The sequence below is a fragment of the Pteropus medius genome, unplaced genomic scaffold, assembly GCF_902729225.1.
Source record: "Pteropus medius unplaced genomic scaffold, Ma_sr-lr_union100, whole genome shotgun sequence".
Taxonomy (NCBI): Eukaryota; Metazoa; Chordata; class Mammalia; order Chiroptera; family Pteropodidae; genus Pteropus; species Pteropus medius.
The window spans coordinates 11,886,491-11,908,706 of record NW_024340692.1 but is presented as its reverse complement, the minus strand read 5'-3'; the positions used below and the strand labels follow the sequence as shown (position 1 = coordinate 11,908,706).

General features: G+C 36.0%; 1 protein-coding gene across 6 annotated transcripts; it reads left to right on the top strand.

Moving 5' to 3' along the window:
- The first annotated feature begins 901 nt into the window (after window positions 1-901).
- On the top strand, window positions 902-20,982 carry CD274 (CD274 molecule). Of its 6 annotated transcripts, XM_039882029.1 has the most exons (8): window positions 957-1,030; window positions 5,183-5,308; window positions 5,971-6,036; window positions 7,516-7,857; window positions 13,669-13,953; window positions 15,579-15,686; window positions 17,149-17,208; window positions 18,292-20,982. In XM_039882029.1, the coding sequence occupies exons 3-8, from the start codon at window positions 5,985-5,987 to the stop codon at window positions 18,312-18,314; spliced, it is 870 nt and encodes a 289-aa protein (XP_039737963.1). In that variant the 5' UTR covers window positions 957-1,030; window positions 5,183-5,308; window positions 5,971-5,984; the 3' UTR covers window positions 18,315-20,982. The 6 variants fall into 6 exon arrangements, with proteins under 6 accessions (XP_039737879.1, XP_039738177.1, XP_039738108.1 ...); XM_039881945.1 differs by lacking the exon at window positions 5,183-5,308 and having other exon boundaries at window positions 902-1,030; XM_039882243.1 differs by lacking the exons at window positions 5,183-5,308; window positions 7,516-7,857 and having other exon boundaries at window positions 902-1,030.
- Window positions 20,983-22,216: the final 1,234 nt, after the last annotated feature.

Here is a 22,216-nt window from a genome sequence, read left to right as displayed (position 1 = left end):
TCTTCAGTATTTTTCCAAGTTAAAATATAAAAATAAGTGCTATTCTGAGAATGTGAAAATACTTACTTGAATGCCATAACCAAGCCAATGGACATCTCAGTATTCATTCATTATGCAGTATTTTGAATTGACAACGAAGTATTCAATATATAAATTTAAAATTACAAAGAAAGAACGATGAAGGAAGTAGGGAAGGAGAAAAAGAGGCACCTAGAAGTACAATAGTGAGGAATGCTCAAGTAAATTATGCCACTACTGTTTGTGTAAGTCACATGGTTTCAGCTTGGGCTCATCTGTTGATTAGAGTTACCAGAAGGGTTTTCTTAACCCTCATCTAGAATGTACTACCCCACTCTCTACATACCAAGGATGGCAAGATAGCAGGGAGCCAGAGCATTCTTACCAGGTGTAACTCATGATGGGAAGTTCTTTTAATGACAAGGCAATTGAAGTTTCATTATGTCGAGGAACTTCGAGAAAGTCTCACAATACACCGTTTAAAAATACATTTCCTAATATACACACACACCTACTTTCTAGAATAAAAACCAAAGCCATATTGGCATGTCATTTTACTTTCTATATGTTGCAGAATTATATCAAGTTATGCCAAGATGTTCTGTCTTCTTGCAAAAGCTTTTATCAAAAAGTAAGGAAACCTGATGGCAGAATTTAAGGTGTCTGGATTCTGAAGGTAAAACCAACATCTGAAAACTTTGCGATGATTTCGGAAGCTGCTTTGTTTAAACTTTTCTTTAAAACAAAGATGTTTTGCTTCTTGAAGATTCCCTTTTGAAAAGTCTTATTTACGAGAAACCTCAGTAGTTAGGTTTCAGTTTTGGTTTCTGGACGTATATATTTTTTTCATTCCAAGTCAGCCAGTAGCAAGACTGTCCGTCAGGGATGGGCGGGACCTCATCCCCTGGGCGGAGCGAGCTCGTAGTTCGCGGAGCTTTCTAAGTCCAGGGCTTCGCTGCTCATCTGGGTTCCGCTACTCATCTCCGCTCCAGGCGAGTCTACCCGCTCTCAGGTAGGGAGCGTTCTTCCCCCGTGATTTGCCCGCTGGCCGGAATCTCTGGCCATCTCACTCGGTATTTGAAAAATATATAGTCTATAGACCCATCCACTTCTTTGAGATGGAGAAAGGAGAAAGGAAAAGGGAATCTGTGGTTTGGGGGGCAATAGAGCCAATTACTGATCGAGGTTAATAAGAGCAGGTAACCCGTTGTGCTTTCTCCAGGCGGGATTCAGTTTTGCTTAATGTCAGTCTTGTAAGTATATGTTTCTGCGCGTTCATTAATATGGTCCTGAGGTAGGTAGCAGGTCTAGAGGGAAATTTCTAGGCTGGAGATTGGGACACCTCGGTCCAAGTCCATCTTCAGTCACTCACTAGCAGTATGCTCTGGGTAAGTCAGCGTGCCTGCAGCATCTCCTAAGGTCCTTTCGTGCTGTAAGATCCAGGATCCTGGAACGTGATCTCTTTGCTCTGTCTGCTTTTGGGACCTAAAGGAGTCCTAAAGGAGGAAGAGAGGAGCCTAAGGGGGAAAAAATGTTAAAATATTTCTTAGACACATTGGCCTTGGCTTATGTCAAAGCACAGTTTGGGTTTGTCATATAACACAAGGAATACTTCAAGTACCATTGTTCCACTTTGTTTTTCGCACCTAAAATAAATGTATATACATATGGTGGATGATTTTCTATGGATTAAATGGCTTCTAAAATGTGATTTCTAAAAGAATGACTATTCCATGGTGCTAGATAACTAAACAAAATTAATTTCCTCTGCTGGGCATAAAGGTTATTTACAGTGGGTCACTACCTTAGCCATTCACTGAACATTATTCATATAACTCTCTGGGACACTGCTGATTATTTCCTTCAGGTAACCTCTTAGAAGCATAACTACTTAGGCAAAGAGTCTGAATATTTTAAAGGCCTTTTGATGCAAATTGAGAATTGCCTTCCAGAAAGATTGTGCCAGTTTACATTGACAGTTGCCAGAAGATTTTAAGGACTATGATACTCTGAAGAAAAAAATTAACCTGTTTTCATTGGAAGAGGGTTATAAGCGGAGGTTAAAGGACAGCAATTTGAGTGTTGTTTTAAAGGAAGCCAAAGAAGTAGTGTAGGGAATCAAAGTCACACCTGGGAAATGTACACGTGTTTCTCAGGGTCACTGAGTGGAAGGAGTTTGGGCACAGGATTTAGTTGAGTTTAATATAGTTTGATAGTTTAGTAGCTATTTAACAGATCAACTCTCTTGATCTATTAATGGAATGAGTTTTCAGCTCACTTGGAGACACATTATTGAACTCTAAGAATTTTTTTTTGAAATCAAATTATAATTGATAGACAACAGGTAAAAATAAAAGGAAACCCTAAACCAGCAGATATCAAGACACTCCTTGTTCCTACTTTTAAGAAACAAAGCTTAAATTATTTTCCTGTCTCTTCTTCCTATCTATTCTACGCTTAGGAAATAGAAAAGTAGTATCAGTCCCATAGTCATATACTGGGTTCCCCCAGGGACAAACCTGCTTCTCTATCCTGAATTAACTGTCATTTCTTCCCTTGTTCACATTTCCTTGCTCTTTGTCTCAGTTCTTGTCTGGGAATTCAGATATACATTGCCAAAATTAGTTATAATCCATTAGTGGATTTAATGTCCCTCTGATTCATTCAACAGTTCTTTGCTTTAAATTTTCTTCTGCTTAAGTTTTCTTCTGCCCAATAAGTGTATTTGTGTTTATAACGTTGCATTCGTATTTTATAATTGTGGTATATTAATTCTAGCCCAAGGAAAGAACAGCCAGATAGCTGCTGCAGTAGCCTCATTTCAATAACCTTTGTGTTCTCACAGGTCTGAATGCCATCATTATCCGCATCTACAGAGCAGATAAGGAGAGTAATAAGAATAATGCACCTCACACTAGCAAGAAGATGATAACTCTTTTTATTTACCCTTTTTGTATATGCATATGCATGTGAACATGAAGGATTCATGCAGGTTGATAAGAAGCCAATAATATAAATAGGTCAAAAACTAATCAGAAAATTCACAAAAGAACTAAAACAATCAACAAACACGTGAAAAATTCAAGTTTTATTTCTTTTTTTAGGTAATTTCTGCCTTCGCTGATTACTTCTTGTGCTAATAATGGACAACTATTTTTCTCAAGTTTTACTCTTTAAATAATCAACTTAGAAGACATATTTTAAAAACAATACCTAGTGCTGGATGAAGGTACAATGTAACTGGTACTAATTATCCGCATGCATCAAGAACCAGGAAAATGTTCTTTCTCCTTGATCAATATTTAGGGAAATCTATACTGAGGGCCTAGTCTGGTGCCTGACACAAAGTGGCACCTAACAAATATTTGCTGAATACACATATACTTTTGACATTTTTAAAGTTGGAAACAATCTTATACCTCCCAATAAAGGAACTAAACATTGTGGGACTACTAAATAAGATAATTATGAATATCACACACTAAAATGGAAAATATTTGTCATAATATTAAATTAAAAAATGGGTATTAAATATATAAGGTTGTAATTACTGTTTTAAAGATTCTTAGGGGGAAAAGACTAGAGAAAAACATATGCTAAAATAATCACAGTGGTTGCAAGTTTTCTCAGCATTGACACTATTGACATTTGGGGCCAGAATATGTCTTCGCTATGGGGGCTGTTCTGTGCATTTTAAGATGTTTAGCAGCATCTCTGGCTTCTACCCACTAGATAATAGCAACCTACCTCCTCACCCCATTTTGATAACCAAAAATGTTTTCAGACATTACCTTGGTTAAAGTGATAAACTAGTAGGTAGTTTTCCCCTTCTTTTCTCATTTTCTGTAATGTGTTTAAGTTATTTTAATAATGAAGATAATGAAGAAAAATGTAAACAAATGTCATTATTCTACCTCAGTTCAGATGTTTTAGGTTCTACTCTGCTACTCTGTCTGCCAGATATTCTGCAGCTTGGCAAGGTGAAATGGTTCGTGAAATTTTGTTTTTGCTTTTTCTGATAATAAAAGTAAAACATATATGTTCATTTGAAAATTTGGACACAGAAAAACTCCAAAGGAATCGTTTACAATCTCATCTCCCCTTTTTTTCTTTTTCTTTCTTTTGTCCTTTCTTCATTAAAACAAAAAACAAAAAACAAAAAAAAAAACTGTAGTGAGGTGAAAACCTATCTATCCTCTCTCTAATTCACTCCTAGAGATAATCACTGTCAGTATCTTGGTATGGATTTTTCTTGACATCTATTTTTATATACACACACATTTTTCTTTTTCTTTTTTAACTAAAGTAGATTTCTGTTCTGCAACTTACTTTCTACACCTCTGCAAAATCAATACATATACATGTACTTTATTCTGTCCTTAATGATATTACATTGTATGAATATACCAAAATTTACTTAACCACTTAGGTTATCTAGGGTAGTCCCAATTTTCGGTTAATATTAGAAGTTCCATCTCTTTATTGTTATAAGTACATGTTTTAGTTTTTGTAGGATGTATTTCCAGGAGAGGAAGTGAAAGCTCAAATGACATATGCATTTACATTTTTAATAGAGATTACCAAATTGCTCTCCCAAAAAGGTTATACAACTTTATATTCCGATTATTAGTGGATGAGAAAACTCATTTGTTATTATCCTCTAAAACTATATATTAGGGATCTTTGTAATTTTGGTCACTCTAATAAGTGAAAAATGGTATCCCCTGTCTTAAATTTATACTTTTTTTATTGGTTAGATTGAGCATTCTTTCCTGTTTGGACATCATTTGTATTTCTTATTCTCTGAACTGTATATTAGAATCTTTTGCTCATTTTCATTTTGGGTTGTGTGTAGTTCTCTTATTGATTTTTAGGAACTATGTATATATTAGGAGCATTAATTTTCTGCCTTATATATGTGTAACATTGATTAGTTGATCATTTGTGAGTTTTTGTGTATATACTGAGGTCGAAGAGACCTTAGAGGAAAAGCTAATTTTCTTCTCAAAGTGTATAAATGTATGTGTAATCAGAGGGAAAATGTCTTATTAAATAAACGTATTGGCTGAAATATAGTACAAATCTTCTTTATTTACTTTCCTACTTGAATATAAGCTCCAAGAGAAAAGTGAGTTTTCTTTCCTGTTCACTGCTGTATCCCCAGTGCCTAAAGTAGTGCCTGGCACAGAAAATATGCTCAATTGATGTTTGCTGAGAAAGAATTGGGAGAATTTCAACAGGATGACAAAATGAAGAAGAGAATGTAGGCAGATACTCCTGAAGAGTGGCTGTGAGTCATTCACATCTTAGTATGAATTAGTCAAATCCAGCTGTTTCTTCTCACTCCCCCTGCTACTAATGGAATCAGTTTATTGCAGAAATAGGATTTATTATCTGTAATAATAAATTTATTATCTGGACAGAAGAGGAGATTTTTGAAGGATAGCACCTGAGGGAGAGCTGGCATGGATGGAATAGTGAAGTGGAAGGCTTGACTAGTTAAAGGGTACAATGAAAGTATTCAGCTGCTAGGGTGGGAGAGCATTGAGAGGTGGAAGATGTGGAAGTCAGATTCTCCTTGCTTTGAAATTTTGCACAGGCAGGTTTAGATTTCTAGATATGTTATACTGCAGAAAAAAAAACATGAAATAGTTGAGAAGATTTTGCTGTAATATTTTCTTCTTTTTTTGAATGTACAAGTTTTTTTTCGGGTCTTGTAATTAAATTTTAAAATTCTCATCATAGTAGCTTTTTAAAGTTTGGCTTTATATGGCTCTGGGATATTAAGTAATGGTATTGAACTTCTGAATCCTCTACTGCATTTCCATACTTAGAAGTCAGTCATTATCTGGTTATCAGAAGACTATTTCAATTAGAACTGCTAAGTTCCATAATGTCTGGGTATTCAATTATTGAGTAAAGCAGTTTTCTTTTTGTACTTCCCATAATTAGGTCATTTCAGAAAAATGAGGACATTTAGTGGTTTTACATTCATGGCCTACTGTCATCTGCTGAAAGGTAAGACACCAATCTTTTTATTAGTTTCTATATTTTAAATATTTTAACCAGAAGTTAAAAATTAAAATAATTTAAAATGGATGTATTTTTTAATAGATAGGATGTTCTATTTTCCCTTCTTTATTTCAAAAACATTTTATAAACTCATATCATTGGACAAAGATACAGGCAATATGGATGAATTGAAAGAAACAAAATTAACTCGCTATCCATTTCCTAGATATAAATATTGAAAATATCTTGAAAAATGGCCTATGTGTATACTTTCATTTGTTTGTTTTAAACAAGGGCAGGATCATTTTACTCTGTGACCTGCTTTTTCCCAAAGAGCACGTTCTAAGGAAGAATTATAGTGCCATGGAACATGCCAGGGTAATACAGTACTGGCATCATCCTGAGACTCTCCTTAAATCTTTAGACCCATATATCTCTGACGAGACAACTGATCAGGAGTTTAGGGCAGCAAAAAGAGCGGACTACAGTCATGTGCTGCGTAAAAATATTTTGGTCAACAATGACCTCATATACCATGATGGTCCCATAAGATTATAATGAAGCTGAAAATTTTTTCTCTTGGTGATGTTGCAGTCATGGTAAAATTATAGTGCAACACATTACTCACCTGTTTGTGGTGAGGCTAGTATAAACAAATCCACTGTGCTGCCAGTCGTGTAAAAACATGGCACAGACAATTATTGTACAGTACATAATGCTTGATACTGATAACAAATGAATGTGTTACTGGTTTATGTGTTTGCTAAGCTATACTTTTTATCATCATTTTAGAGTGTACTCTTCCTACTTATAAAAAAAGTTTACTATTAAACATTATGCCATGTTATGCTGATTGTAGCCTTAGGTCTTGTGTTTACCATGTCTCTTGACTGCATCATTTTCTCTTATGCTTGATTCAAACTCATGTTGTTTTGTACAGTAATATGTTGTACAGATTTGTAGTGTGGGAGCAATAGCCTACAACATATAGCCTAGGTGTGTAGTAGTCTGTACTATCCAGGTTTGCGTAAGTATACTCTATGATGTTTGCACAACAAAATCACCTAACAACACATTTCTCAGAACATGTCCTCATTGTTAAGCAGCATATGACTATCTTGGAGTCTGACTATGCAGAAGGCAAATAGGTGTCCAGTCAAAGGACATTCTGGGGATGTCCACATGAAACAAAGTCTTCTGGTTATAAGTACCCCATCACCATATAGTATTTCTACAGCAATGTATGTTTATGAATTTTGGGACAACAACTTGTTTAGCCAATTTTACTAGCTAACTTAGGGATGAGATATAGTACCCCAAAACATGTTGCAAGCCCACTGGATAAAATATGTTTTTTAGGAAAGTAAGTCCTTACATGTAGTTATCACATAGTGACCGGATAAAGTGTTTATAAACAGTGTACTCATTCTATCATCTTTTTGAGGAATTTTCCACTTTCTGAAGACTGGTCATCTTTCTTTTCAGCATTTATTATCACAGTTACCAAGGATCTGTACGTGGTAGAGTATGGCAGCAATGTGACAATGGAATGCAAATTCCCAGTAGAAGAGCAATTAAACCTGTTTGCATTAATTGTCTACTGGGAAATGGAGGATAAGAAAATTATTCAGTTTATAAACGGGAAGGAGGACCTAAAGGTTCAGCACAGTAGCTACAGCCAGAGGGCCCAGCTGTTGAAAGACCAGCTCTTCTTGGGAAAGGCTGCACTTCAGATCACAGATGTGAAATTGCAGGATGCAGGGGTTTACTTCTGCTTGATCGGCTATGGCGGCGCTGACTACAAGCGGATTACTTTGAAAGTCCATGGTAAGAATTATTATAGCTAAAGAGGCCCAACCTTCATTAAAATCATATCCTGTGTTGTGAACTTTTCATTCTTGAAAGTCCAGCCTTCCTCTCCATAGCAGCAGTCTGTTCATTTACACACTTACTCACTTGAGCACCTCCTATTTGAGAATCCCTAGTGATCCAGGGCTAAACATGATAGGACCGTATTCTATAGTATGTTCAGTTTTCCTAAAACTAAATTCCTAGTCTTTACTTTTTATTATTATTATAAAAGTAATACATATACTTGCAAATAAATCATATGCTATGGAAAGGAATAAAATGAATTACAAAAGTGTCCCTCCTCCCTACACCAGGAATCTTCCATGGCATGCAAAGATAACTAGGTAGCTGCTATTTGTGTGTCCCTCCAGGATTTTTTTTTTTTTTTATCCAACTGCTATTTTTTTAATTTTATTAGGTCTGCCAGCATTTCCTTCATTAGAACCTCTCTATGTCAAACCCTAATAAATATATTAAAAACAAACCTACTGTAAGGTTCACATTCAAAGAGACTTGAAGTTAATCTATGAAGGCAAAAAATAATTATATCAAATATAGAGGAAACTATTCTTCCTTAGAGATGATATAAACTATGCTCAGTGGGCATACATTCATCTTGAAAATCTATACCAATGTTGTCATAGAGTGTTAAAAAGGAACTGTGAGTGTCAGATTCCTGGATACTAACCTATAAATATGTCATCAAGTCATCTGGATTCAAAGTTTTGGGTGCTCACTAGCTAAGTGAAGGAAAACACCTTAGCTGACCATCTCCACTTTCACTGTTAAGATTCCTAGAATTGAGAGCTGAAAGGATCCCAGGCAAGAGAAGCTAATCCAAACTCCCAAAGAACAGAAATCCCCCGAAGAATCTTCTGCTTATATACTTCCCATAATGACACCCCTGTCATTTGGATCTCCCTTCCATAGCCTATTGAAATTACTTACTGATATTGAGCTGAAATCTGCCCTCTCTACTTTTAGTTTTGAAATTATCTGCCTGCTCCTTTTTTTCACATGATGACCTTTTAATATGTAACTAGAATTAAATCATCATCCCTTGGCCTTTCCATTCCTAGACTAACTACTATCAGTCTGAAAGTCAATCATATAAGTAGAAAAAGTTTACATTTATTCTAAAGGGATAACTGATCATTATAAACTCAAAATCAAAATTATATAGAAGTTAGGAGAAATGCATTTATTTTGTATTTCATTACTGGGTCTCTGATTCTGGCTCAATTGATGCTACTGTTGTCAAGAAAAAGTTACTTGTGCCGTGAAATAGATTTAATTTTAATTATATTTTATCATATGCTTCTCCAGAGCAGTGATAGTCATCAAAGCAAAATAGTGAGATCCCATGTTAAGATTTTCAACTTTTCTTCAGTCCATCAGCAAATATCAAGCACCTACTTTGTTTCAGGGCATGAAAGAAATTACCAAGACTTAACCCTATAAACAGCCAAAATTGCTGGATCTTGGGGGGAGAGGAAGAGCATTAAGCTTGGCAGTCAGGTAGAAAGAAGTATATAGAGTAAGTTTCTGTTTCCAGAAAAGGTCTCTCATTGACCTGTAGGGAGTAGCAGAGTGGGACAGCTGTCCATGGAGTGAGAAAAGATATTCTTTCAGGCCACCTGGGCTCTGTAATGTCCCTTTTGGAAACATTAAGAAGTCTCTGGCTCTGATGGTTATTCCAAGGAGGGATCCCTGATAAAGCAAAACAGATGACCAACATTTGATTTGTTTGACTATTGCATTTTGTGTAGTAAATTACTAACTTGGCATTATGTTCCCAATCCAGCTTGTTGTCATTTACCCACAATGATCTTAGGCATTGAATTGCACTGCACTGAGAGTAAGTCAGGCACCAGGTTTCAATGCACTGAGGCTGTGTCTCCAGTAGAAGTTTGGTGTCCACCTCCTGTGAGCTAACTACACGTCTCAAAGACATAGAACTCCCAAGTTCCCTTAGTATGCAAATGATTTCACAGTAACACACAAGCTTCTCTTCCCATCACTGCTAACATGTGGTAACACAGCTTCCCCACAGGGAGTTTACTCACCATGGAAATTTAAAGGTGAAGCATTTTGAAACTGAAATTTGAAAGAGTTTGGTTTTGGATTAACTCAATTGTTATTAACACTTTGAGTATTATTCCACATTTCCTGTTTTTTAGTTTAAATACCAGATTCTCCGGCATCTGACTTTAAACTGAAATACTGTTTTTCCTTAATCATTGGACCTAATAGCAGGGAAGATGAAGTGTCCTTTATACTTTCAAGATCTTAAATGAGATTAGGCAACTGAAAGAACAAATATTGCATAGTTAACCCAATAAAGCTAATTTATTCATGCGGACCAAAGATTATCTGCTATCATTTCCCACCAAACCCATCGCTCCCCCAAATTTACCAGTCAGGGCTGTTTAAGTTTTCTCTGTAGCATTTATACCCATCTAACACATGCAACGTATCATATAAATGTACTGATCTATTTTGTTTATTGTTTCCCTCCTCCTTCTAAAATACATACTCCACAAAGGCAGGGATTTGGGTCTGTTTTATTCATTGCTGTGTCCCTCGGACTTGGCACGTGAAAGTAGTAGTGCAACAAGCACACACACAAAGTATTTGTTGAATGAATGAATGTAATATTTCCTCAAATAGAATAAGCCTAAACATTTTGAAACATGAACAGGCTTGAAGATGTGAAAATTTACAGGAACTATCAGTTCTGTCTAATGAGTATGCATTTCAGCGGTAGTAGTAGAGGAGTAGCAGCTCTCGTAGTAATAGTAGAAATGAACACTTACGTAGTACTAATGTGCCGGGCCCTGTCTTAAGCACTTTACCTATATTAACCCACTTAATCCTCAAATGACTCTATGGAGTAGGAGCTTCATCATGTCTAAGAGGCATGTTTTTCACATTTTATGTCTCTGAAATCTGAGGTTGTCTGTCAATAGATGGCATCTTAGTTGCAATGATATGCGGTGTTATTATTTTATGGGTGAGGAAACTGAATTCCAAAGAAATTCAGTACTTTGACCAAGTTCACTCAGCTATTAAGTGGCAAAGCCAACTTCTAAACGTAAGCAATCTGGCTTTGAAGTCTGTACCTGTAACAAGCAGGTTTTGCTGCCTGTATCTGTACTCTCAGAGTGTGTATCAAGTTGTACATTGACTTCAAAACTGCCATGAGCTCTTCTCAGTCTTGATGTGACAGTTGCATCAACCCATGTGTGCTCTAGATGAAGTTCACCAGGAGTCTGCAAGTGTTTTTGATTACCTACTCCATCAATAAAGCATGTTAAACTAACATGTATGTATATCTGTGTGTGTGCGATGTAGTTATAAAGAATATACTTGTGCTAATATATAGGTTATAGCATAAGAAATTGACATTTTTAAAAGGCAAAAAAAATTGAACATCACCAATTTCTTATGGTTCAATATATTATACACTCCATAAATGTACAAAAATAGAAATCTAAAAGGATGAAATAAAATCTAATAAATATTTTTAATTTCTTGCTAATTATGATGCTTCACTATCATAACTAATATTTAAGGTATAATGAAACTTAGGTGAAACTGATCATTAACAAAGGGAGATAGTCTTGACATCTTGAGGTTTTTTTAACCAATGCCTTGAGGTTCAATTAGTTACTTACTGTTTTAATGTCAATAAAGTAGTGGTAAAATGACATTTGTTTTGGTTTATGCTTGAATTATTAGTATTATCTTCAATCCTCAGTTTCTTTGTGGGAAACTTTTTGATTAGCTGTTTATTTTTAAAGCAAGTTTAGTTAAAATTAGGTAAGAGAATCTGAAAATCTATAATAAGCCCAAACGAGTCACTGTCCTCCTTTTGGTGTTATAAAACTCACTGCTTCCCACAAGACCCTCGAGTGGCACAAAGTGAGGCCCAGTGTCAATCAGTAAAGTATATTAAGCTTAGACTATTTCTTAATTGTTATGATAAAAATACATATAAGTGGAAGTTCTAATATTTTCTTCCTATACCCTAATACATGTTTCCCACTTTAGAGACTAATATAGTGGATATTTAATCAACAAGCAAAATGAATCCACTCATTGGGCCCTTACAGGTATACCACATTTATATATATATACCTAGGCATGAAATAACCTTTATTATTAGACCATTAAAAATGGTAATGCCTAGGCATGAAATAACCTTTATTCTTAGACCATTAAAAATGATAATGGAAGGGTAAACAAGCCAACATTTTATCTTTAACAATTTACCATTAATTGTGATTTTAGGCTTGAAATTTTAATTGCCTGGAAATCAAGCAATGTGCTATATGAATGAGACCCTGTTGTGGTAATATTATTTCATGAAGTATAATCAGTGTATTCATGTTTTTAATGATTCTTAAACATAACAGAGGCAAGGTTGAGGACTCATGTGGTGATAAGAACCATTATTTATGTGTTTTCAAATTGTGATTATGTTGATTCCCAGTGTTTTTATTGGTTTTATTGATATAAGAGCACGCACAAAAAAAATCACATCATTATTTAAGTTTTGTTTGTTCCTGGCTGTTTTGTGTTAAATCTCTGTGAATATATCATAAAGCCATGTTATGATTTCAGTGAGCAAATGCAGAGTTAAGGTTCTAGGTGGACCACTAATGTTTACACCAAAGTATTAGGAGTAAAATAAAGATAATGCTAACAGAATAATAACATGCTAACATACTTATAATGAATAAGCATGAGTAAAGATCTTAGGTGATGTGACTGCACTAAATAATAGTCGATACACCGGGTATCTTAATCCTAAAAGGTTCTCAAACCAACAATCTATAATTGAATCAAACTTTCTTCCTTGCATATAATAATTATTTAAGTGATTTGTTAAAATAGCCAGCATAAAAATGTTTTAAAAATAAGTGTTATAACATGGTGTTCTGGATGAGATCCTAGAACAAAAAAAGGACATTAGGGAAAAACTAATGAAAAGGAACAAAGTGTGAAGTTTAATGTTGGTTCCTTAGTTATAACCAATGTACCATGGTAGTATAAGATGCTAACAATGGGGGAAGCTGGGTGAGAGGTATGCAGGAACTCTGTACTATCTTTGCAACTTTTCTGTAAATATAAAACTATTTTAAAATAAAATATATTTATATTTAAACTTTAAAAAGTTTCATCCAGAAACATATATCAGTTTTTATAATGACATTATACTATTTTCATACCTAATTTATGATCATTGACATAAAGTTGAAAAAGTGAATGGCACATCAAAATTGGATTTTCCGTTTATTAAATAGTCTAAGGAAACAGTGCTGGCCAGCTGGAGAGATTCATGTTTATGAAGACAGCATTATAACAACAACAACAAAATATTCAAGAATAAATGTAAGAAGAAATGTGCCCTATATAAAAACTATAAAACTTCACTGGGAAACAAACAAATACTTGAGTAAATGAACAGACATGTTTTATATTTGGATAGAATGAGTACTGGTTTAAAGACGACAATTTAAAAAAAAAGTTTACCTACTTACTTCGAACCCAATAAAAATAGCAATATTATACATATAGCTAGATAGCTGTTCCTGGAAGCCCAAACTCAGCCTAAGTATGAAGAGTTGGGGCAGAACTAACTGGGGTTCCCCACTGCTGAGACAGCTGAACATTATGCTTATTTCTATGAAAACTAGCTTGGATTGATAATCTTTCTAATGTAGACACACATCTAGTTCTGTGCTAAGCAAAAGCCCTGACCTCTTTTTGCTCATGACCTAGCCCCATACCACAAAATCAACCAAATAATTTCTGTGGATCCAGTCACCTCTGAACATGAACTAACATGTCAGGCTGAGGGTTACCCCGAGGCTGAAGTCATCTGGACAAGCAGTGACCAACGAGTCCTGAGTGGCAAAACCACCATTGCCAATTCCGAGAGGGAGGAGAAACTTTTCAATGTGACCAGCACGCTTAGAATCAACACAACAGCTAACGAGATTTTCTACTGCACTTTTCGAAGATCAGATTTTGAGGAAAACAGTACAGCTGAGTTGGTCATCCCAGGTAATATTCTGAATGTCTCAATTAAAATATGCTTAGTGCTGTCCCCTGGCACCTAGCATGATGCCTGCTCATTGTAGGCATTCATTGTTGAATAAACAAATGAATGAACAGCACTATATTTGCAAAATGCATCCTCTTCCTCACTTGCATTCATCCAAGTCATATTGCTATCTAATAAACATTCAGCAAATATTTATTGACTATGGCCTATGTGCCAGGCATTGGGGGGTCATAGAAGAATAAGATAGTTCACACTCTCCAGGAAACAGACAAGAAAACAGTCAATCTCATCCATGCTGGAAATGCTCCTGTGGCTGGGGTATCTGGGGAGTACCTGAGAGGAATACTCAACTCAGGCCATGTTTCAGGAATCCAAATCTGAGCACATAGAGCTGCCCCTTTCCCTCCAGTGTTTCTATGGCAAGAAGCAAATAGAATGTACTTTTCTATCTTATTCCAAATGGGAGAGATCCTTTCTCCCCATCTGCCTCCCCCAAGGTAGTCTATGACATTCCAATTCAAGGCAGTCTGCTTAGTGCATAAGACATAAGGCTCTGTGTGTCCATGGGCAAGTTATTCAACTTCTGCCTGCTTCAATTCCCTATATGGTTATAACCAACTGAGCAAGGTTATCATATGTATAAATGAGCTACAGTGTATGATAATGATTTGAGACTCTTGCCTACACAGATTTAACTACTTTTTGTCTCCCTGCCCTACAGGAGTGGGTAAAGTGGGTGAGGTAGGATACAGTCTGACGAAAGGCTCAGACCTTTAGAGAAAGTGAGGTGGGCGAGCATGATGTTAATGTAAAGCCGGAGGTGCTCTGAGAAGCGCTTCTTCCTACCCCTCCCCCAACAGATGTTGACAGTAAAGCTTTGGGTACTTCAGAGAAAACAACTAAAACATTGGGTAGACAAGTCAAGCAATAGTAAAATATTTTCCAGGATGGTCCTGTGAAGAAAAAGAACAAAAGAAGTTTAGATAATTAAAGATGCTCTGACTGAGGTATGAGTCACTTTGGTAGGAACTGCATTAATGGGTTCCTGCCATTTAAAAGCTGTTTTATGACAACCTGTTGGTGGGAAACCTCGGATAACTCACCTAACTGCTTGGAGTCTGTTTCTTCATCTGTAACCTGGGAATTTTTTTTTAAAAAAACACCTATTGAGTTAGGCACACCTAAGTCATAAAGTTATTTTGAGACTCAAATAAAATAGATATGAACAGGCTTTATAAACCATACAAAGGTTGACTGCTATTGTGTCTTTAAAGCTTGAACTACGTAGTCAGGGATTATGACAAACATTAGCTTCGCAAAAGTTATCGTTTTCATTTTGTAGCCTGGTTAAAAGACTTGTCAGAGATGTCAAAGCTAGTGTGAGGCAGCAGAATTTAACCCCAGGTTCATCTGTCCAAAGCCTGAGCTTCTTCCACTTTTCCATGCTGCTCCTATTTTCATATCAGAGGCATTTCACTATTCCAGCCACTCAACTGGCCAGAAACTTTTGATATTTAAGGACATTAACCTAAAGCTAACCTAAATTAAACTTCAAGGATGATTATTCTCCTTACCCCTTCCCATCAAAAATTTGTCTTTTGTTTTGTCCTGTTTTGTTTTTCAGAACCGTCATTTAAGTTTCCAGAAAACAAGAGGACTCATTTGGCAATTCTGGGAATCATCCCATTGTTATTTGTAGCCCTGACAGTCATCTTCTGTCTGAAAAGAGATGGTATTTCCTTTATTGCAATGGTCTCTACGGTGGATGTGGGGGAATGTATGGGGGTGCTGTTGTCACAATGGCACTTAGTAGGCAGGGCCGAGGATACTAAATCTGCAGGGCAGTGTCACAGAGAACCATCCTACCCTAAATGCTAGTGGTGCCCCCACTAGGAAACACTGATTTATAAAATGCTGCCTTCCTATTAGCCTTCATTTTTAGGGCCAATTTTCAATTGTGCAAAGTAGATTTTAGCTATGCCATTTTAGCTATGTAAACCTGTGCATCACCTCTTCCTCCAGTCCCGCTCATTTTGCTGTTCAGTGGCATCACCTACATTGGAGGGCAGCAGTGAATACTGTAGTAGCATTTCTGAGGGGGTGAGAGTTGGATCATGGCTGCAGGAGAACATGACTTGCCTTTGCAAGGTGACATGAAGACAGTCCACTGTTTAATAGCAATTACAGTGAAGCTGAGCAAGGTCGCTGGGTACAAGATGGGGTGAGAGAATAGGTATGTCCAGAGGTTGAAGAAGACCAGGTATAAGTTTCTTTTCATTATGCAAAAAACCGCAGACTTACAGGAAAGAGAAAGCTAAAACACCTGTTGGTTTTGATTTAATTTGAGTTTTCCATCAGATGCATTGTTATATTGAACTGGTTCTGGGCACCCTAAGTTATAAAAATAGTTCCTCATGTTGAGCTGTAACACTTTTACCATAGAGTATTTTGTCAGATTTCTGACTGTTATATAATTTGCATGTGCTTATCTCTCTATTTACTTATGACAACAATTAAAATCCAGGAAAATAAGCCTATTCAAATAACTTCCTCCCATTTTAAGATGATTCAGAGTAATCATTTCTCCAGAACTTTGAGAAGTATACCAAGGGACCCAACGCTGATGTGCCTAGAGTTATCTGGTGTCAACAGGGAAGTGGAAGGGAGTTCCACTGGTTGAGAAATTCCCCACAACCTCTTAAGGGGGTGGGTGAATCTAGGGCCATGGTATAACTGAGGGAGTGAAGGCTGCTATTGCTAATGACTAGATACTCAGCAGAACAAAGACAGCCAGAATACAAATACCAAGTTTCAGTGATAGGAAGATTCTGAAATGGAGTTGATTTGTCCAAGGAAGTGACTGTTGCATTTTGAATATTCCCTTGTAATATATAATTAGCATTAGAAATGCCTAGAAAAGCAATGCAAAATAAAGTATCTCAAAATACAGTCCATCTCAGAGGGAAGGATGAAAAATAAAAGTATATACCCCTAAAGAAAATCTAGGAGTAAAAGTATGTGCCCTAACCTGTTGAATCAACCTCAGGGCTTGGGACCTGTGGAATAAGGAAGTCTACCAGATTTCCTAGGGGGTTAAACATGTTTTGTAGGAACCTGGAATTTAAACTTGAGTCACTGTATGGGATGTAGAATTGTGTTTTGTGGAAATAAAAATGATTTTTTTCTTTTTCAAGTGAGAATGATGGATGTGGAAAAATGTGGCACTCAAGACACGAACTCGAAGAAACAAAATGGTAAGAATATTAGCAGGGATCGGGAAGTTGAAGGAAAAGGAAACAAAAAGTTAAAGCGATAACAGGGAGAAATCTATCAGCCATAATCCCTTTGCTTTTTAGAGAATGCTAGCTGTTGGAACTGCTGACTTCTTTTTGCCTCATTATTCTAACATAAGAACCCCTCCCACCAGATTTAGGGATGGCCCTGGAGAGTAAGGAATGATGAGCAGCTTTGCGTGTGTATTGGGGGAGGAGTACTGCAGGTGGGGAGGAGACAGGTTCTCTTCTAGGTTTCTATTGCTCTGTCTCCTAACTCCTCCCTGCTATAGCGGACCAAGCTGATTTATATGGATGGGAAAGACATAGAGAGGGAGAGGGAGAGAAAGAAAGAATGAAAGAAAGAAGTTATGTGTCAGGTACTATGTTAACTGCTTCTTGTGCAGTACCTCATTTAATTCCCCCCACCCTTCAAATCAAAGAGAGAAATATTAAGATCATCCCCCACTTTATAGTAGATAAAACAGGGCCAAGAAGATAATGTCAGTTGCCCCAAACACACAGCTGGTAGGTGACAAAATTCAGGCTTTGAGGCCCACTAGCTTGACCGTAGAAATTTACCCTTAGCTTGTCTGCTTAATTCCATTTTGCCACAAATGTCTACATTTATAAAAGCTCAGAAAGACCTCACCCAGCTGATTGAACTAAGAAGAAATTTATATTAAGGTTTTTAATTCTTTTTAATGTGATTAGAAATCAAACTTCATAAGAAGCCCGTGTTTACAGTAGTCTAATTAGCATGGACAAGCTCAGGCAGATTTCATTATGTGGTCTGCAGTAGTCCTTTGTGTTGTAAAATAAATTAATGAATGTCATTTGGATCATCCTAAGTGACCAACCATTCCAATTTGCCCTGGACTAAGGGGTTTCTCAGGACATGGGACTCTTAGTTTTAAGACCAGGACAGTCCCAGGGAAAACCAGGATGGTTGGTCACCCTTTATCATGTAAAGGTAATTGGGCAAAGATATAATCTGCCTCTTTATCTTCTTGCAAATTTATATTATTTAGCACATATAATATGTTTCTCATTATTATTCTTCAGATATACAATTTGAAGAGACGTAATCCAGCACTGAAACCTCTGATCTTAAAGCAGGGAATCTCAGCCTGTGTTTGAGTTTGTCAGGGCTAAGCATGACCAGAGGTAAACAACGGGCCAGTGGACTGTAGATGATGCAGGACTTAAAAAGCTCAAGCACTGAAAATGGAAGCTGGGAAAGAAGAAGGGAACGAAGAACAGTGGAGTTACAAAGGGTTAGCCTGGAAGGAAATCTTGGTACTTCAGAATGACTGGGAGACTCACCGGTGTTTACAGAAGAGAGAAAGGACACTTGTGAATAATGAGCCTCCATGCAAATTGTCCATCACTCATCCTGGGAAAACAAGTGAAGATTCTCTGATTTAATGGTCAGTTCCTACAGAAGTGCCTGTTACGTTCTCTCAGTGTCTCCATCTGTCTTCTGTGTGATTGAGAGTCCCAAGGTAGCAACAGTATTTAAATATGAGTTATTTCTATTTATTTTGAGTCTGTGAGGGTCTTGTCAACATGAATGTGGTTATAAATGATTTCTTTTGAAGATATATTGTAGCAGAAGTTAAAAATTTGTCACCAAACTAAACTTATTGCTTAATGACTTGTGTGTATCCAGTAAAATGTATAGTATTTGTAAGGTGCATTGTATCCTCTATAACTATTGGTACATAGGAAGCATACAGAACAAACCATTAGCTTGTATCTGATATTACCTTATTAAATAATCTTATTTTCAGACCTCAAGGTAAGACACTTTACCGTAGTATCTGTTACATTTAAATATCAGCTTTACAACTATGTGGTATCCTATGTACGTAATCTCATTTAATCCCTGTAACAACTGTGTTGTGGTACACTTTATTATTATATTCATTCCAGAGCAAAGGGAATGGAGAGATAAAGCAACTTGCCCAACCTAGTAAATAGCAGACCTCAGATTTCCAAGGCTGTCACCTACTGTCCTTTTAGAATACAATTTATAGCTTTGTTTTACTTTAAGAAATTTACTCATTCAACAAACACTTAAGAAATGCCCTTGCATGTCAATATCTGTTCCAGGCAGTGAATCTATAAGATGTAAGATAAAGTACCTTCCCTAAAGGAGCTCATATCATGATGGGGTGACTGATGAGAAAATGTATTATTACAATTTAGTGCAATGTCATAGCATAGACATTAGAGACATTAGGTATTAGAGAAGAACGATAGTGTGAGGAAGAAAGTATAGAAATATTGCCAAAAGGAGGGGACACTCTGAGTGGCCAGTCAGTGTGTTCTTAGACAGTTGAAAATACTTAAATATTTTAATAAAGCAATTTTAATTTATGAGAAGTCAATATTTTAAAAAACTGTGGAAAATAACTCTTGCATTCCTTTTTTATCATTATCTTTATCCCTGATTTGTTTGTCTTTGCCATACAATCTGATGCTTATTTATGTACCGTCTAGTATTGTTTAGCAGTTCATTTTATTTAAATGCAATTGAATTTTGAAAGACCTTTCCACGATTTAAAATACATCCTCCTAATCATCTAATTTTCCTTTCTAGAAGCAACCATTTTGCTTTTTATTATTTTTCTGAAGATATTCTATGAAAAGATGTGAAAATATATGAAAAAATATATTTTTTTATTTCTTCTTCTTTTCCACATAAATGGTAACAAATTATGTGCTTGCTGTGCACTTTGCTATTTTTTATTTAATATATATTTTTTTTATGTAGAAGCTTAAACAAATTTGAAGTTCCCAAAGGTCAGCACTATGTCTTGTTTGTTTCTGGGTCACCTTTTCTATAAATATTAGTATCTTTCATAAGACTTAGTACATGTTAAATATGTGCTACACCTAGACAACAAGCATTCATTGAATACTTGCTTTATGACAGAGTTTGGATTTGGTTTATTTTGTGTTTCTTGGAGTGGGACCCATGAATTCTCTATGGTACACTGAGTCAACTTAGTCCTAAAGGGTGACTTTATTACTAATTCTATATGACAGAATCATGTCTGGAACTGTTTTTTTTTTTCTTTCTTACTTGAGTATAAACTTGACTTTGATGTTGCACTTGCAAAATTACATGCTCTTTTTGGAAATTCCAGTAGAGTGTCTTGACCCTAGACCCTCAACTTGCCAGTAAAGGTACATGAGCTGTGCTTAAACTCTTGGTCCTGCCAGTTTTCATCACTACACAGGCCTCTTAAGATGCTGCTTTCCAAAGGCGTTGAGATTCAAACGGCCTCTCAAGAGCTCCCAGAGTATTCCTTCCCTCTTAGCCAGTTACCTTGATTGATGACAAGGAAAACCTTCTCTGCTTTGTCACATGTCAAGGCTGAAGAAACAGAATCTCCAACAGAATGTCTTCTGTTATCTTTTTGCACATGTTCATCTGTACAATATTCCTTGTTTGTATGAAGCACAAGCGAGGATTCTGGTTGAGCAAGAGATACAGTCTATTCACTCCATTCCTAAGTCTTAATGCCTTTTCATGGCATTGGATTTGTAAGGCACTTTATCCCTTTGTCTTGTGTTTTATTGTAAATGACAGAGGCAGAGATGATATCTAATTCTGTATTTGATTGTCATTGTTAACACCTGCATTAATTAAAGAAAATATTCTTATTTATTTTGTTTCCAGCACACCAGCATGTCCATTTTCTTGTTTTCTACATGTTTAATAAAACCACTCCAAGTTTAACATCCCAGTGGAGACAGTTACTTGAAATATCTTCAGCCACCTTTCTAGTTCTTTTCTTTTCATAGCTTCTATGTTTACACAGCGTACTCTTGAATCCTGTATGATGAAAAATAGCAAAAGAATTATTTTTTAAAAGAAGGTATTGAAAAATTCTATTCTCTCCTCTTTTAGGACAATATTAAAAAAGTCAAAACTGTATCATCTAAATTGAAGATCTGAGGGAGGAAGGGTGGAAGAAGAGTGATCGAGGGAAGTATAGGGAAGTGAAGGGGCTTTCCTTTATGAGAGTACTCTTCTCAGATCAGTAAACATGGATATGTAAGCCAATGCATATGAGGCTAGATGTATTTCAATCTTCAGGTTCTGGAAAGGAAGTGAGAAACCTAGAAGAAGCCAAGTTGAGGACTGAGGCCTGGTAGAGGGTGGGACTGGAAGAAGATTTATAGTTTCAAAACAAAATGACAACACTTGCCACTTAAGGAAGTGTAGAACTTTTAATGTGTCATCTAGCTTAAATATTTAGTCATCAAGGTCACTTTGAAGAGACTTTTGATCATTTCTCTGAATCAGACATTCTCAAAAGGTGATGGTAATTTCTAAGAATGTATGTCAGGTTTTACATGTTTTTTAAAAAAGAATATCAGTATCTCTGTAGAAATGATGATGGTATAATACTTATGCCAGGTGCTGGCAATCAAAGCAATAAAAATGAGTGCTGGGCATCAGGATATTCTACCTTTCAGACTAGTCTTTCTGGCTGGCTTTTGGGGTCATGGTTCTAGCTGGAATTTTGTGACATTGTAGAGGTCCATATTATAGAAAAGTTAGCCTGAAAATGTGTTTTCATTAAACTTTTACTCCATTCGTTTTAAAGCATGTGCCTATCTGCCACAGTGGGCCAAATATATTTTTATCTAAATATTTTAGAAAGCATATAAATTAGTATTTTAAAACTTAGAATTCAAAATTAACTTTTTCATTATTGCTATCTCTGGCCAAATTTGTGAAGACAGATATATTCCATTTTTATAATTTTTCCCTACCTTAAGACCCAAAATTTTCAAGAAAATAAACGAACGTACCCCTACTATAATTTAAATATTTCCAGAATTATTTATATTTTAAAAGAGTTAACATTTGACCAAACTGAAGCAATTGTTAGTGGTGGGGTCTTATCATTAATAATCATGATAATCACCATTTATTGAGCATGTACTCTATGCCAGGCACCAAGATTTA